We start from the raw sequence: 19687 nt of genomic DNA, 5'->3' as shown, positions 1-19687 counted from the left end.
TCAAACGCCCTGCGCCCACACTAGATGAGCTTTTTAAGAAAAAAAAAATTATTCACGTCTCTTCTAATACCCTAATACATAAAAAAAATGTTGCGCGCGCTCCCATATCCAAAATTTTAAAAGTACGACCCACCCTACCCATCATCTCGCCCCGGATTTTCTGTTTGAAAAAATTCATTTTTTTTTGCCAGGAAGAAAGCTAATTAATTAACTTTTTTTTATAATAGGTCGCACTTAAATTAAATGTTGATAAATGTTAAAGAGAGTTAAAGAGAAACAAGAAAGCTTATCTATATCTTTAAAAGAGCTTATTTACACATGCATAAAAGTTGTAAAGTGGCAGCGGTATACAATCAAAGCTTAAAAACTAATACAAAATGACGATTTCAGCGTCTCCTTACAATTTTTTAACAAACAGCCTATAGGAGAGCCAGTAGTGTTAGATTAATTCAGCCAGATATTGAAAAACTGAAAATTTAATATATTCATTATCTTTTCCCGTCCCGGTCTCTTCTATATATATATATAATATATATATATAATATAATATTATATATATAATATAATATTATATATATATATATATATATATATATATATATATATATATATATATATATATATATATATATATATATATATATATATATATATATATATATGTATGTATATATTAGGGTGTTTCATATTTTATCAATTTTCGAAATCGAACTCGCGAATCGATTTATAAATTGACTATTTGTATAAAAATAAGTTTGAGCAAAAAAAAAAAAAAAAAATTTAATTTTTAGGGTCCCCGCCAGTTCGATTTTGGGCCAAAAATGATGGGTGTTTTATAGGCCTGGCGGGGACCTTAAAATTTATCGAAATTTTTTTTTTATTCTTTTAAATGTTATATGTTGGATTGAATATTAATCACATAAATGGAGCATGTTGAAAAAATTAAGAAATTAGTCTACAGAATCTTTTAAAATTGGTGAAAAATCCAAATTTTCCATCTTAAAAATCTATTTTATCACTCAATCGCGTATAAAAAACATTTTTTGATTTTCTTATAAACTGTTTCCAGACGCGGAAAAATCAATAACCTAGATTTTTTTAAGAATAGTGTCAAATGAGGTATATACAGGTCTAAAAAAAAATTTCTTTTATCCTTCGAGGTAACCTAACCCTTACGCTAACCTTAATAGCCTAATAACAATTGTTTATTTTAGTTATTTTTATAATAAAAAAGACTTAATGTACTTACTGCAACATTGTTAAAAGTGGTATTGTTGTTATTAGTTTTATTGCTTCAAGATTAGAAAGTATATGGTAGCTTTTCAACTTTAAATGATTTTCTTGGTATTGTTGCAAAGTTTTTTTTGGTTTTGTAAAAAATAAAAAATAAAAAAGAATGATATGTTTAAGTATAATTAAATAAAAAATACATATTTACAAATCAATATTACACCATTAAATAAAAGTCATCATTTAAAAACTATATTATCTATTTTGCAATTGCTTGATATGCTAATTGCAAATCTTCTTTAGTCTTTGTCTTGTTAAGGTTTTCTCTCCTTTGGTGAATAGCTAGCAGTAAGTCCTGACGATCGTCTTCATTGTGAACGTTATTTACAAAGTCTGATACAACTTTAATAGATCTTTCAGAAACGTCGTTAACCACTGCAAGGTTGGAAACAAACTGGGAAAAAATCTTAAACTATTCAATATACTCCCATAGTGGTGCCGGGCTGTTTAACCAAAGTTTATCATTTAGCTTAGTAAGGTTTAACTAACTAAATATGAACCAAGAGTTTTCTCCCACTAGTTGGGCAATACTTGGTGGTTTTTCTAGGTTAAAGTTAAGAGTTTTTAACAAATTTAATTTTTCGGAATGCCGAAAAAATTCAGGAACTGGTTTCGAAAAGACCATTTTTGCAACTTCTTCTCTCTCTGCAACAGAAATACCTTGGTCTAGAAGAGCCAGCGGAATTAAAGTTTCATCAAGGTACCATAAATGTGATTCCATTGAAACCATTGTGGCATCAATTCCATTTAAAATTGTTTCAGAATTCTGAACATATTGTTCTACGTAACCTCTATATTTTGTCATTTGCCAATAGGCTTTTATATCTTGGTAAGGCGCAGCGTAAGGTAAAGAGGTTTTTAAAAACCAGACGGTATAAAAGATTGAGATAAACTCAGCAGTAGACTGCACTTCGTTCTTTTGATCGTCTGTCAATTCATAAGACAGTTGCAAACTCAATATCCGAATCTTGAGATAATAAATAGCTTTGGACATAAAACGTGCATGAGACACGCACCCTGGAGCTTGAATTTTAAAATCTCTTTCAGGGCATAAGTACATTATGGTTAGTTTCAATAACTCCTTGTAGTCTCCTCTGGGAAAAGTGCTTTTTTTTAGAGCAATCTCGCAATATTTTACAGCATCGAGTTTATGGATTTCTAAGAAAGTGGTAGCAATAGATTGAGTGTCATATTTTACAAACTTTGAAGACTCAATGCTACTTTTAATGTCATTCCAGTTTAATTGGAACCGTTTAAACATTAGGTTTTCTGGAGATTTAGTTTTTCCACTGCACTGTCTTTCACAGAAGTGTTTTAGATGTAACTCATAAACATGCCTCCTGCAAGCCAGCTCTAGTAGAATTGAGTTTTGTTTATGACTAAACCTGACATTTGTATCAGAAAGTCTTCCTGTATTTGTAGCTGTTGTATCAAAACATAAACCTTTCACGTCATCACATATTCCATACTCATCCAGTATTTTAACTAAAGCATCGTATTGAGCTTGTCCAGTACCACGATCAATTACTGGAATGCCAAGGAGCTTCATTTTACCATCAATATTTACCGAGACCGCAAATCGATCTCTTTTTGATTTTATACCTTCTGTGATGTCTTCGATAATTTTTCCATCAAAATGTGCTATTATGGGAAAAGTAGCTTTAGCGGTAGCAATTTTTACATTTTTCTTATATTGTTCAGCATTTTCCCGAATAGATTTTTTTTGAGCTCGCCAAATAGTTGAATGAGACACTGAAAAATCAGCCACATTTCCGCCTGAACTTACGATTAAATCCGTACATACATGCACTAGATCTCTTGATGAAATATTTTTTGAGACTGATGTCATGGCAATATCTTTAACAAAACTTTTCCTTAACTCTTGTTTTGCGTTACTTGGGCCGGGTTGCGATAAATCAAAAGAAATATCTGATTCTGTACTCACGTCACTGATATCTGAGAGAAGCTCTAGATCTGTAGTTGATTCGTCTATTTGGGGTAACTGTTTAATATTACAACTTTTTAAAGGCTTCTTATCTTTATTTACCGTTTTATATCTCATGTCTTTGCTCCCCAAAGTCATTAGACGACTGGACTTTTGGTCTTTTAAAAATTGGATATCAACATAGTATGAAAGTTTATCAAGGCACGTTTTTTTTAAGATTTCCTTAATATTATCTTTACCAATCCAAAATACCTGCTCCCCCTTCTTTTTGAATTCTTCCCTAGATTTCTCTGCTGCTTTAGAGTCTTTATTCTTACTTTTCTTTAATGTCTCCCAACTATCGATTAAACGAGTAATATTATTCCTGAAAAAATTAAGATAATACATTAAATAAAATAGAAATATTAACTTTAAGATGCACCTTATATTTTGCATTATTAAGCTATAATCCACACGTAATAACAACTAAAAAAATTAGTTGCAGTGGTACTACAAAAAAACCATAATCATCTACTAGCTTATTAAGTTCGAATGATTATACAAATTTATAATAACTATTTTATTATAAATTGAAATTATAAAACTTACCTTATAGATTTATCCGTTAATAATCCATCTTTATAACCTCCGTCTAACCATGGTTTTTTTACTGCAAAAAGAATACAGTTGTCAGGGCAATTGACAAGTCCGGAGCACTTTGCGAATTTATCGGGCCCATCAGTACAACCAATAAACCTTTTGGATGGAGTTAACTTGTTACTAGATCTTTTAAACTGAAAGTTAAGAATTAATTCTTTATTTGTTGCAAAAGTTATCTGAGTTAAGTTTTCTATCAGGCTTTCTTCTTCAAATAAATAAGCTCTAGCTTTTAGTCTCGTAATTTTAGCCATTTTGAATATTATTTAAAAAAATATTAAAGCACTTATTATTAGTAACGCAAATTTAGTTTAAATACTTTGTCTTCGCATTGGAAAGTAGTTGTTAAATTTTAAATTATTATTTAAGTACCTTGGTATATACATTTTCTAAAAGTATTTTCCGATCAAATTTCCGGATTTTCAATTTATTGCTCTCTAATGTTTATTAAGTAGGGGCCATTAAGGTTAGTGTCCGGGGCATGTTACTCCATGGATCCAATTATAATTTTTTTTAGACTTCATTTAACACTAACAAAAAACTATTCAAATTATAGTTTTTTCCGTGTTTGGAAACAGTTTATTAGGGTATAAAAAAAGTTTTTTATACGCCACCGAGTAATAAAATAGGTTTTTGTGAAAGAAAATTTGGATTTTTCACCAATTTCAAAATATTATGTAGACTAATTTCTTTATTTTTTCGACATGCTCTTTTTATGTGATAAACATTCAATCCAACATATAACATTTAAAAAAAAAAAGATAAATTTAGATAAATTTTAAGGTCCCCGCCAGGCGTTTAAAACACCCGACAATTTTGGCCCAAAATCGAACTGGCGAGGACCCTAAAAATTAAATTTTTTTAATTTTTTTTTGCTCAAACTTATTTTTATACAATTAGTCAATTTATAAATCGATTCGCAAGTTCGATTTCAAAAATTGATAAAATATGAAACACCCTAATATATATTAATATATATATATATATATATATATATGTATATATATATATATATATATATATATATATATATATATATATATATATATATATATATATATATAGGGTTGAGAGGAGCATATTGGGACAGTGGAGAATAACGGGACAGTTATGCATGAAGCCTTTTATCTCAACTAAAAATAATTTTTTTTCAAAATTTTTTTTCAATAAAACATTTTAAATAATTGTGCTTCATTGTTGTAAAAAAATTTAATTTATAATTTAGTTTTTAAAAATATCTGGAATTGCACTTATTGAAAAGTATTTATTTCAGTAAAATGACTTTTGCCGGGCATACCAGGACAACAAGTTTTTTTTATAATTGACTATACTACAAATTTATGATGCTGATTTACAGTTTGATGAGGTTGTTTTTAATCTAAAATATTATTTTCCTTATTTAGAAAAGCAAAATTAGAAATAAATTCAAAGAAATTGTTATTTTTATAACTTAACTTCGATTATTATTAGTGTTAAATGTGAAAGATCAATTATACCAAATGGGATGAAATGCAATTAGAATTAGAAAAACTGCTGATACATATGACATATCTAAATTTGGTCTACATTGGCGTATTGCTAATAAGTCAGCTTATCAAAAATGTCAAATAGTTTCAGGATTTTTGTGTGGTTTATGTAATCCATAATTCTTTTTGTTTAAGTTTAGTATAAATTTAGTAGTAGTTACCAATTTAATAACACACATCATTTTTGCACTACATAATTTTTAGAATAATTTCTTAAGTTTGTTTTTTCAGCGTATTTCATAAAAAAATACAAAAAGTCTTTTTATTTTATTGTTATTTTGATTTATGAGCGTATATATATATATATATATATATATATATATATATATATATATATATATATATATATATATATCATATATATATATATATATATACATATATATATATATATATATATATATATATATATATATATATATCATATATATATATATATATATATATATATATATATATATACATATATATATATATATATATATATATATATATATATATATATATATATATATATATATATATATATATATATATATATATATATATATATATATATATATATATATATATATATATATATATATGAGACTTAAAATTAAAACATGTTTAATTATTTGTTTTATTGTCTCTTACAGCAATTTTTATAAATGTTCTGATTCATAAACTTTACAAATTTTCTAATAACTAGTGCTTCCTCTTTTTGCATCAATAGCGCATCAGTGTTATCAGGTGTACACAGGTTATCAGGTGTTCACAGGTTATCAGGTGTTCATAGGTTATCAGGTGTTCACAGGTTATCAGGTGTTCACAGGTTATCATGTGTTCACAGGTTATCATGTGTTCACAGGTTATCAGGTGTTCACAGGTCACTTTTGCTACTACTTGTGTCCAGACTTAAAGTTTTAATATTTTCATTGAATCAAGAGATGAAGGTTGCTTCTGTGTATAATCATAACTCTTAAAAAAAATTCCACTGGTTCTCAATTGGGTAATAGACCAGCGAGCTGCCGGCTCAATCGAGACCTGTATTCTGTTGCTTCAGAACCACTCATTGCAAACCTTGGCAGTATGACACAATGTCCCATCTTGCATTAAGATTGCGCAACCGTGAATAAACATAAAAGTTATTAGTTTATTCTTTAACAAGTTTATTTATCCATTCCCATTCATACGCTGCACATTGGACCATAGGTGACCAAAATTCTTCAAAATCAACTTATAAATTTAGGTTTTTCTTTATATATACATAATCTAGAGACCTCCAGCATTCCGAAACTGATATGATTTTTTCCCTGCCTTAATTTTTAAGCTCAGTTTATCAATTTATATTAAAATATATTAAAACAAGAAAAAAAAATATGAAAATTTATTTTTTAACTATTAATAAGAGTTAAAATACAGCTAAAATGTAAATGTGCATATTTAGTAGTATGTTCACGTGTGTATATATATGTATATATACATATATATATATATATATATATATATATATATATATATATATATATATATATATACACATATATATGTATATATATACATTTATATATATATATATTTATATATATATATATATATATATACATATATATATATATATATATATATATATATATATATATATATATATATATATATATATATATATATATATATATATATATATATACATATATATGTATATATATACATATATATGTATATATATACATTTATATATATATATATTTATATATATATATATATATATATATATATATATATATATATATATATATATATATATATATATATATATATATATATATATATATATGTATATATATATATATATATTAGTAGAAAATCACTTAACAAAAATTTTTTTGTTAAGTGATTTTCTACTAATATATAATTGCTCTGTTCTTTTAAGAACATTGAGCACTCTATTGTGTAGAATACTTTTTAAAAATGTTTAAATATATATATATATATATATTTGTATATATATATATGTATATATATATATATATATATATATATATATATATATATATATATATATATATATATATATATATATATATATATATATATATATATATATATATATATATATATACGTACACACACATATGTTATAATATAATAATTTATATGTATGCGTTTTGTGTTTGAGAGTGACTGAATCTATTAGTATAGGTATAGCTTGATATTATTTTTAGGTATAGCGTGATATTATTTTTAGCACTTCCTTAAACAACTACTTCTATGCTCTTATTGTTATTTACAATAATCTATCAATACAATGATTTTCGATTCATATATAATGTTTTTCTTTGTATTTACTTATTCGTTACATTCTTTTATTTCATATTTATCATATGCTGGATTTATGCTTTCGCATAAATCCAGCATATGATAAATCTGAAATAAAAAAATGTAACAAATAGAAGAACAAAGTATTTTCTAATTGTGTTTCTTATTCACATGGTTTTACAAGCAAGTTTTTCTGCAAGCAAATTTGAGCTGAAAACTTTTTCTTAGCCTTTAAGGAGAATTGATGTTGTTCTTTGTTTAATTTAATTTGTTTAAATAAAGTTGTTTTAATAAATAAATGTTTGTTTGTTCTTGGTTTTTTACTTATTTGTTTTCAGACTCTAGCTAAGCAACTTTTGTTTTATTTTTTAGTACAATTGGAAAGAGCAAAAAGCTATTTTATTGTGCATTGGAAAGAACTGAAGTGTTTTTTAGTCACTTCACAAAGTATAACTGGTACTAATTTGCGTTAGTTTACTATTTTAAATTTATTTTATATTGGATATATTTTATATTAGATATATATTTTTATGTATTTAACATGGAAAACTGACTGTAAACACTTACTTAAATAATTTTGTGCATTGTAGTCTAGACTCTTTGTTAAATTAAAAACAATTGATGTTAATAAATTTTGTTTAATATTTTTGATAAACGACTTATGTATACAAACATAAAAAGATATGGATATCAATAAATCTTAAGTTTAATTATAGTCTTTGATTAGAAAAGATTACAATTTGTAAGATTCTTTTACATTCAGTTGTAACAATAGTAATATTACTGGTAATATGTTTAAGGATAATAGTGAAATTGAAGTGGATAATATTAGGCTCAAAGAAGTTATTACTGTAAATGCTAATAGGCAACTTGAAAATACTTGTTGTCAAGTGAACAAGATGAAATTAATCGTTGTTGAAATGTAAGAAATGCTGCTCAGCTAGCAGAAAACTTACTAGCCAGAATTCAGTGTCAAGCAGTTTTAATGTCTGTTAATTTGACTTTACTTTAGACAATTTAGAACAAATTTAGAATCTTTGGATGGAATAATTTACCGGAATCGGTAGTGGAGTCTACATCAGTCAAAGATTTTAACCCAGACTTAAGCTGATTTACTTGGAGATATTGAACAAGAAAAACAGGATGCAGCTAAATTATTAGACAACTTTTGTGTTGGCTGTGATAGATATTGCCTGGCGCTCTCAACAGCATTTCAATTATTATCATTATTATTATTACATCAATTTACATCAATATATTTCATTATATTTACAATATATAGGTTCTATCTCTATTTTTTAATGTTGAAAAAAATATATGTTTTTTTATGTTATTTATGTTTTATAATTAATCTAACATTATTAATTCCATAATTTTTAAAATTGCTTGACCACAAATTAACTGTTAATTCCAACTTTTTTAAATAAGATTGAAATTGACAATCAAAAAACAAAAACTAACAATTTTTGAAGTTATATAAATAATAATAAAAAGATTAATATATTAAAATTATATAGTTTTGCACACAAAAATAATATTATAATTAGAAACAGAAAATTAAATTTTTTTACTGTGAAAAGTGGGAGATAAAACCTTATTAATCTCAACTACCGATAAGCTATTTTGTCTTATACCAATTTATATTACTTAATAAATAATAAATAATGTGTATTCTAAGCAATATATTTAACAAATTTAATACTTTGATCTTTTAAATTAACAAATTTAACAAATTTTGACTTTGCACAGTGGGACGAAATCCCGATTTCGTGGCCAAAAGTCAAATTTTTGAGTTTTATATTTTCGTCTTTTTACGTTCAGATCTTGTTTACAGATAGTCCTAGAACAAAATTCCGAACAGGGCAGGTATATACCTGCTCTAGGGTGGCCTGGGCGTCAGTTGACATTTAGCCTCCGTTCGGTACGCACTAAACAAATGGACACGTCGAAAAATTCTTGCCTGTTTTAAAGTGCTGTTAAATTGGAGAAACTATTTCAATTGGAATTCGGCAATATGGAATCACTTTCTGGAGGCATTTAGAATATATGGTTATGCACTGTTATTGCTGATTTCAATTTTTTTCATATTTAAATCGCGCGACAAGTAAACGTAAAAAATTGTAAATTTTTTATCTGAAATCGATTTTCTAATGTCGTTTTAAAAATTAAACCACGGTTATCCACCTTCTTTTGACAAGGAACTGATCGTGTATAGTGTTAAATATAACATATTAAAAACTGGCTGCCATTGAGTGCCATTTTAATAATGAGACTAGTTTTTATGGAGGAATGCGTGGTGCGACATTAAACTATGTTAATAGATTAATGTCGCACCACGCATTAATGGTCATGGAAATTAGTGAATTAACATTATTTAATAGCACTAATTACATTTTAATGCAATAATTTTTTATTTTAAATATATGCTTTAAAAGTTACTTCTCATTCCGTTTTATGATAATCTCAAAGTTTTATAAAATAGTCCTCAAAGAACTTTCAGCAGTTATTACTGTATTTTTTTTACAGAGTCTTCCAAATCTTCAAATATGGAATTTTCAAGAAAAGATATATTCTTTATGGTGAAAGACAGTTTAAAAAATGAATATAAATTCATCATTGATGTTTTGACAGATGCAATTTTCAAAAAATTGGAGCATGTGATACAAGTAGGCGAGGATGAAATGTCATCCTATCACGGTTATTTTCAAATTTTCGATCGAGATGGAGAGCAGCAAGAAGATGGGAAGATTTTTTTCTGAAAAAAAAGAAGAGTGGTTGAAGGACACCGTACAATTTTCAAAATTATCCAATACTGAATGCACAACACCTGAGAAGATTGTGAAGAGTGATAATAAAAAAGGAACATATGGGTGACCTTCGCAATCCTTTGCTTCATCTAGTGAAAGATCAAAGAGGCGAAAGACTCAAGAAGTACGTTCTACTTTTTCTACAGAAGAATTGACATATGCTGCTCAAATGAGTTTAAGGACTTCTGGTCAAGTATATGCTGCTCAAGTTGTTAAAGATGTCACATTAACAACCTCAACAAGAGCCTCAAAATATATATCCGCTGTTAGTTCACAAAATGAAGTACCTTTAACCCCAGATGAAGCACTTTATTTAATGATCGAGAAAGGAGAATCAAAGCACTCTTATCAACTATCAAGAAATGTAGCTAGAGCACATAAATGCAAACTATACCCATCATACCCTGAAGTAGAAAAAGCAAAAAAACGTTGTTATCCATCAGTTGTGTACACAGCTGTTAGTGAGTCGTGCGCACAAATTGAACTACAGGCTTTACTTGATCACACTACATCTAGAATTATAAAACTTCAGGCTGATTTAGAGTATCAATGACTACTCTAAATCCGGAAATTCTGCAAAAATTAGTACTTTACTGTAAATGGGGATGTGATGGAAGCAGCGGTCAAAGTGTTTATAAACTTACTGAGACTGGAAAATCTGATGAAAGCATTTTTTATACTTCTCTTGTACCTTTACAATTAATACACAACAACCACGAGACGGGTGAAGCAACTATTGTGTGGAAAAATCCTAGACCATCATCTCTGCAATTTTGCAGACCAATATGATTGCAGTTTGTACATGAAGATGTACCGTCAACATTGAAAGAAGTTACCGACATTGAACTGCAGATTGAGGGTCTTGCACCATATGCTAATGAACAAAATGGAAAATCCATTTCAGTAACTTATTTTATGTCATTTACGATGATAGACGGTAAAGTCTGTAATACAGTAACTGGTACCACTTCTACACAACGCTGCCTCCTGTGCAAAGCTTCCTCTAAAGAATTTAATGACATCAACAACATTATAAAAATGGACATTAAAACAGATAATTTAAGATTTAGCATATCTATATTGCATGCATAGATTCGTTTTTTCGAGTGCTGTTTGCATCTGTCGTAAAAGCTAACAACTGAAAAGTGGCAAGCTCGTCGAGAGGAAAATAAAAAGAATGTGAAAATACGTAAGGAAGAAATACAGACTCAATTTAGGATAAAACTGGGGCTTATCGTTGATCGACCAAAGCCAGGATATGGAAGCTCTAACGATGGAAATACAGCGCCCTGCTTTTTTCAAAACGCTGCTATATCTGCTGAAATAACAGGAGTCGATGAAAAATTAATTCACCGATTTCATGTTATTTTGCAGGTAATTTCGAGCGGGTTTGATATAGATGATGAAAAATTCAAAGACTATTGTGTAAATACCGCCCATTTATTTGTTGCTTTTTATCCGTGGTATTACATGCCTACATCTGTACATAAACTGCTGATCCATGGAGCAGAAATTGTAAAGTATGCCTTTTACCAATTGGACAACTTTCTGAGGATACCCAAGAGTTACGCAATAAGGACATTAAAAACTTCAGATTACATCATTCAAGAAAATGCTCAAGAGAATCGAATATGAGAGACATTTTTAATAGGCTCTTATTAACATCAGATCCATTTCTCTCGAGCATCAGGAAATTGCCCCAGAGACCGTTAAAATTCTACATCAAAAAGCCATACAGTTGTTAAAACAACCTGAAGTCACCAGGCAAGAGACAAGGAACGATTTCGATTTCGATACAAGTGGTTCAACATCAGATTCCGCATCGAATGATTCGAACATTGATGAATATGACATACGTGATTTTTGTTACTACGATTAAAGAAACAATTTCTTTACATATATGTGAGTTAATCTTTTACCAATTTAAAAAAAAAAAAAAAATTAAAATTACAAATTTCTGTTTTTTTATTAATAGTATAAATTTGAAAATAATTTTGCAATGTTTTTGCTCTAATTTAACTCCTGAATCATTAGCAATGACCTTGAAAACCAAACTACATGAGATTTCATATTTTCAACGTATGAACAGTTTTGGCTGCCATATTGGAGCCACCATTTTGAATTTTTTGAATCTGACCTCAGATTCCTTATCAGCGACCTCGAAAACCCTTATGTCGGTAATTTGGAAATTTTGGCCACAAAATCAGGATTTCGTCTCACTGTGCGACGGTCGCGTTTAAACTGGCCGTTGATTACATCTAAAATTTCTTTTTCTGTTAATTCTTTAGCCGCATGGTCGCTGCAAAACTTCGTAAGTTAATTATAATAATTAAGTTGTTTGTTTTAACATTTAATTTAATAACAGAATTAAGTAGTTTTTTTTAACAATAAGTTTAATATAAGAATTCAGATTAAGATTAGGATTAGGGCATAATCAATTTATTTTTATTTTAAGAGATTTCTTTTTAATACTTTACCGAATGCATTTATTTTTAATACTAACCCTAACGCATTAAAAAATTTAGATCAAGACATGTGTTTAATTTGGTTAAATAATGGTTCTTATCATAAATAAACATTATAAAATAAGTTTAATAATAAACTTTGTAAACATATTATTGAATGAGATATTAACAAAAGCATTTGTTGTTTTGCCGTTATACTTACAAGCCTTCCCTTCCCAATTTTTTTAAACATTCAGATGCAATATTCCTATTTTATAATGTTTTTTTATAATGTAATGTATTTTTTAGAATAAATAATAATTAAATATTTATTTTAATTTATATTTAGATAAACTTAATCGACACTGACAGACACAAAGGTCCACGCCATTTTAAAAGTGGTGCTGCAATAAGGAAAGCATCAAAGGATCGTTCTGAACGAGAGGCTCGAGAATTGAACAAAACACCTCGAATTACTAAATTCTTAATTGGTCAATCAGCTACAGAAAATGAGACACCAGCTTCATCATGCAGTATGTCTATTGCTCACAAAAATCCCGAGAACAGCCAGAATGTTGAGAAAACAGATATTGCTTTAGAGCCTGAAGAATTGCCTGAATGTCAAGGCAGTCAAATGAATATACAAGCTGATGGCATCAGCAGGTGGCCAGAAAAAATCACAGCAGAATTCATCAATTACTGGGCTGGCAGAGGCCCTATTGATCTCTACCACAGTATTGTCAAGTCTTTGAATGATAAACTAGCAATCCAGAAAGCTGCAAACAGCGTCAGTCGGAAATGTACACCAACAATGTTTCAGCGATCGAATAGCAATGGAGAAGTTGTAAAACGTTCTTGGCTTTGCTTTTCTCCGGCAAGCGGTCGAGTTTACTGTTTTTTCTGTAAGTTAATGGGTACTGTGAGATCCCAAATTACACACTATGGTTTCTGTGTTGGAAACATGCTACGGATTGACTCAGTTCACATGAACAATCCAAAGATCATATTAAAGCTGTTTGGAAAACAGCAAGTCGTGCTAAAAAAGCTGGACGTATAGACTCTGAACTTGCTCATGAAATGAATCGACACGAACATTATTGGCGTAGTCTGCTTAAACGACTAATCATGATCAATATGAGTTGATCAATATGACCTGATGAAAATCATAATGATCAACTAACTCTAATAATTTTTCTTGTCTAATCTTTGCTATGTTAGGAAAGATATAGAAAAGAATGGATTATAGTTTTTAAAAAGGTGGCTGTATGACATCTTGCCCTTCCCCCCTCACATGGAGCGCTGCATATCAATTATACTAAATCAAAATTAGAACCTTAATGATCTTTTTTGAAACATTTATGTTGTTTGTTAAAACTGCATAGTTTTATAGCTAACAATTCTTTTTTTTAGTAGGTGTTCATTCATTTATGTTTCATTCATTCATTTATGTTTCTTGATTGGATTTATCTATTTTCTATAAAACTTCATTCTTTTCGTAACCCACTTCATACCATTTCACTTTTTTTTATTAAATAACAGTTTCAAAACGACCTCGATCTATTCAAGAACCACTTTCTAGCATATTACGTTATCAGATTGGGAAAAAATAATCACCCAAGCTTAAAAAGCTAATCGAAAAAATAAACATTGATCTTGTCATTTTATCTATATCAATAGAGAAAGTCAAGGATCAAGATAGGGCTTATCTATTATGCAAAAGTCAAATTCAAGAAAATTCGTTTCCAAGTTGGACTGCTTTCAATATTGGTCAAAACAAAGCTGCCTCTCATGTCTCGTACATTGGATATTTACCAGTTGTTGATGCTCCTGTTACTGATATTGCAACGATATACACAATATTACGTAGAGGTGTTGATATTATAAACAAACTAAATTTGAAGTATGGAGTAATTGTCTGTGATGAGGCTGTGTATTCAAAAATTCAAATGGTTCGGTGGAAGGAACCTGAGCTTTCGAATAGATTTGTAGTAAGACTTGGCGAATTTCATACTATAATGTCATTTATGACTGCTATTGTTAAAAGATTTGATGAATTCGGTTTTAAGGTATTTAATTAGTTTTAAACATAAGGATGAAAATTTTAGAAGACAGCTATTTTTATTTAGAGATAAAAAATATTTTGACAAATTTTGATTTTTTGTGTTAAAGTTTTTGATAAAATCATAAACTTTAATTTTTTTTAAATATTTGCAAGCTATCATTTATTGGTTTATTAAAACTGTAAACTTTGGGCATTAATATATCAGTCTCAATTTAAGGATATTTTCATTGAATCTGGTCTAGTGGCAGAGGGAGCAATTAAAGGTATTCTCACAGGTAAACACTATTACAGAAGCATAATGGTGCATAAAATCATGTTTGAGGCTTTAAGTCGCCTTAGATTTGAATCATTCTTGAACTTCTTGGATGTTGACAACCGACGTGAAGTAGAAGATTTCTGCTTGTTATTAATGGAATTACATGGAATTTCTGAATTCCAATGGTATATTGAACGTGGTTTGTTTGTTGAAATTAGAGTAATTATTATTGATATTCCCGCCTCAGTTGGTATTCCCGCCTCAGATTGTATTCCCGCCTCAGTTGGTATTCCCGCCTCAGATTGTATTCCCGCCTCAGTTGGTATCATAAAATCAAGTCGAAGCATATAAATATACTCGAAGATAAATGTATCGATAAGTTATCAGTGGATATTCCTAAAAACAACGCATTAATTTTGGACGGTATGGCTGTATTGCAAATATTTAAACCTATACCCAAAAATTTTGAGAAACTCAGTTGACTGATATTCACTATGGTAATGAATTTTGGCATAAGTCAAATAGAGTTGACTTTGTTACGGACAGGTATCGAAATATTAGTATCAAACACGCCGAGTGACAAAGACGAGCTGAATCTGGTGTCCAGAATGTTACTATATTTGGGCCTGATCAAAAAGTACCGAAACAATGGAAGAAGTTTATGAGTGTTGACAGCAATAAAGAGGAACTGCTTAAGTTTCTTTTGGAAGAATGGAAAGATTATGCAATAAATGAAATAGAGATATTTATTACACATGGTGATAGCACATACTGCTTCAGAAATTCGATTTGTACGGAATTGTCCGAACTTCGTAGCGACCAAGAAGAAGCTGATACTCGGTTTTTGTTACATTGTAATCACGCTTCGTTTTCATATGCTCATGTTATACTTGCAAGCCCCAATACAGATGTGTTCGTAAGTGCATTTTACTATAGTTCGTAAGTGCATTTTACCATGTCTGCAACTCTTCATTTTAAAACAGGATGTGGAAACAAACAACGTATCCTTAATGTAAATAAAATCGCAAAAGAGATTGGTTACGATTGGTGTTATGCAATGATTGGGTTCCATTCCTTTACAGGTAAATTCAAATTAAATTTCATAAGTGAAATCATTATCTTTCTTGCAAAGAATTTATTTCATGCACTATTTTGCTACTTTATCAAAAATAATGTATTAAATTGTGCTGTTTATCTAAACTAATTTTGTATCTGAAAACGTAAATGTTTGAAGTGTTTCTACTTATTACTTAGGTTGTGATGCAGTGTGTGCTTTTCAAGGAAAAGGTAAATTATCTGCCCTAAAGACGGCAGGAACGAAAAAAGAATATTGTACAGCATTCCGAGGTATCGGAATGTCACTAGATGTATCAGATGACGTTGTTAATGGCATACACAAAATTTGTTTGTCACCTTTATGGTGCAAGCAAAGAAGATGTGGTCAATAAAGCACAATATTACTTGTTCAAAATGGGCAAATCTACAGAAGAAATGCTCCTCCAAATTATGATTCGCTTTTTTTACATATTAAACGTAATAATTATGATGCTTACATCCAAAAAAATGCATTGAAAGGTATATTAAATGTTCCTTCGCCCGATGGCTATGGTTGGTCTTTAAATGGAGACCAGGTAAACTTGGTTTGGACAACAATTCCACCTGCACCCGATGCACTTCTTGAATTTGTTCACTGCTCTTGTGGTTGCGTCACAAATCGATGTTCTTGTAAACAAAACGGAATCACATGCACTGATCTATGCGCATGCGGTGAAGCGTGAGAAAACACCTCGTTTGACGAAAGACTATGATGATGATGATGATATGGTGATGATGATGATGATGATGATGATGATGATGATGATGATGATGATGATGATGATATGGTAATGATGATGATGATGATGATGATGATGATGATGATGATGATGATGATGATGATGATGATGATGATGATGATGATGATGATGATGATGATGATGATGATGATGATGATGATGATGATGATGATGATGATGATGATGATGATGATGATGATGATGATGATGATGATGATGAAATAGAGTCAGAAAGCGATCTTGATGAATAAAAAAATAGTTGACATTTCTAGTATTTTTTCTTTTTTTAAACTTTAGGTGCTCTACTTTTTGTTACACAATATATGAGTACGAGGTAGTTCAATTGCATCGACGAAAACAAAACTTATTATTGTGAGACATGGCCGGCGAGAATAGATATCAAGTAAATGGGGTGGGGAGCCGTAAGTCTAAAAAGGTTACTATTCCAAATTTGCAAGCTGATCCGACAAAAAAGTTTAAACTTGCAAACTAAATGAGCTAAAAGGTCCACATTTGCCAACTGAATGAACAAAAATTTATTAGTTGTTACCCCTTCCCCCCCCTCCCCCAACCACAACTAACGTCGGGTCTATCCTTGAGAACAATGCATTTTAAGGTCAATGTTATTAGAAAAAATGTATTCAGTGTTTAATTTACTACAAGTAAAATATCACTTTCACAAAATTTGACCATAATTTTTTTTTCCATTGCCCTTTTGGGGTAAAAGACCCAAGCCCTAATTTCTCAAAAACTGCAGGGCAAAAATGGGGCAAGTTCCTGTTTTACGTATCTTGGTACCATGCTCTAACAATATCGAAACAAAAAACTTAGTTATTACAAGTGTCCAACGAAAACTCATTTTTAGTCACATTTTTGCTATATGGCCACCGGCCTAGAATAAACTTATGAAAATGTTACAATTGGGTGATTGCTTCTCAAACAATTTGCTTTTTAGACATTACTTTATTAGAAAACTTTTTAAACTATTACTATTTTTAATTTGTTTTAAATGAGTTCTTGAAAATATTAAATTCAACTGAATAAATTTATAAAATAAAATTTATTTTTTATAAATTTAAATTTTATAAATTTATATAATAATTTTAGAAAATTTAAATTTTATAAATTTTCTATCAGTTAGGGGAGACCGGGGTTATTTGGCTCGGTTTTTTCTCTATGAGCTTAGTACATTTATTTAAAGATAATAAAGTGTAGTCTTAAAGAGTATGGATTAGGGTTTCTTATAAAATTTGCATTCATTTACAAAAAAAAATTCTTATGGCCTTTCCGGACCCTCAAAAAAAAAAAATTTACACTAACTTACCCCACCACGGGGTAAGTTGGCGCAAACTATAAAAATGATTATTAATGCACTATTAAGTGCAAAATTGATAGAAATTTTTTTTAAATTAATTTTTGCAACAATTTTTTCCCAAAATTTAATATTGCTTTTAGCTGGTACCAAATATTAGTCCGTTATAAAAGCCAAACAGTAGCCCACCTTTTATCTGTGGAAAAAAAAACTAAAAAAAATTTTTTTTTAATTTTTTGTAAGAATAAATATTTTCAATATTGTTAAAAATTAAAAAAAAAATAATAATTTTATAAAAATAAATATTTTTTTCAATAGTAAATGCTATGAGCCAACTTACCCCGTGAAAAATTTGTCAACTAACCCCGAAAGCTTTTTTTTTAATAAACAGTCTATAGATCCTGAAAAACGGCAGCTTTGAAAAAAAAGTCTGACTGGATATAGTAAACCAAATGTAACTGGAACCTTCACAATAGTTTTTTTTTCATACAACTAAATATTTTCTTTGTAAAGTAAAAAGGAAGCGATGTTCTAAAAGTTACGTTTTTGTCCAAAAAACGCATAAATCTCAGTATCTCCCATGCGCGTGCGCAAATCCTGACAATACTACAGTGAATGATGAAATGGTCAGTAAGGAAGTTTCTGAGTAATTTTTGTCACTTTCTGGTGAAAGGCTCTAAAGATAAACGCAGTTCGTCAACTTTCCCCTGCGGCCAACTAGCCCCGGTCTCCCCTGCGACTTTTTTGGCGCTTGTCACAATTACGTCTGAAACAACGCAATAAAAAAATTTAAAAAAATCAGGTTTAGTGTAATGAAGATCACGATTAGGATCAGATTACCAAGTTTATAATTGTAAAATATACAAACTTAGTAAATGTTAAATTTTTATTTATTAACACATTTTATATATTTTTTGTTTATAAAGATTTTGATCTGTTAAGTATTGTCTTATAAAATTGTTTGCATTATTTTTTCAAAAAATTAATGTAAATATGATAAAATCATTAAACTCATTTTCAAGTTTCAAGCAACAAAACACATTTTGGAATCCTGCGTAATAACTCCGAAAAATTTATTCAAAAAAATTTTACATATAATTTTGAGTCAGTGTGGTTTTAAGGTGTGTGAGGGAGGGGAGGATGGGGAAGAGAGGGTTTGACATCCCTCCCCAAAAGAAGGCGACTTTCAACTTATAGAAGGAAGGAAATAAACTCAAAGCTTTACGCATACCATGCGAGCGCTCTGCATATTAGGATTAATAGATAAGAGCAG

The 19687-nt window shown here is 29.2% G+C and overlaps 1 protein-coding gene across 1 annotated transcript; it reads right to left on the bottom strand.

Annotated features, from left to right (window-relative positions):
* Window positions 1-1774: 1774 nt before the first annotated feature.
* LOC136078637 (uncharacterized) lies at window positions 1775-4366 on the bottom strand. The gene is made up of 2 exons (XM_065794420.1): window positions 3824-4366; window positions 1775-3599 (listed from the first exon to the last, which is right to left on the bottom strand). The coding sequence occupies exons 1-2, from the start codon at window positions 4123-4125 to the stop codon at window positions 1775-1777; spliced, it is 2127 nt and encodes a 708-aa protein (XP_065650492.1). The 5' UTR covers window positions 4126-4366.
* Between the last annotated feature and the right edge of the window lie 15321 nt (window positions 4367-19687).

The sequence above is a fragment of the Hydra vulgaris genome, chromosome 03, assembly GCF_038396675.1.
Source record: "Hydra vulgaris chromosome 03, alternate assembly HydraT2T_AEP".
NCBI classification, from domain to species: Eukaryota; Metazoa; Cnidaria; class Hydrozoa; order Anthoathecata; family Hydridae; genus Hydra; species Hydra vulgaris.
This window is presented reverse-complemented; position numbering and strand designations above follow the sequence as displayed.

What these genes read in the sequence shown, in the direction of transcription:
- LOC136078637 (XM_065794420.1), bottom strand. Translation starts at nt 4,125, where the DNA reads ATGGCTAAAATTACGAGACTAAAAGCTAGAGCTTATTTATTTGAAGAA. An exon ending in TTAACGGATAAATCTATAAG is followed by an intron (nt 3,600 to 3,823) that starts GTAAGTTTTATA and finishes TAATTTTTTCAG; the next exon opens with GAATAATATTACTCGTTTAA.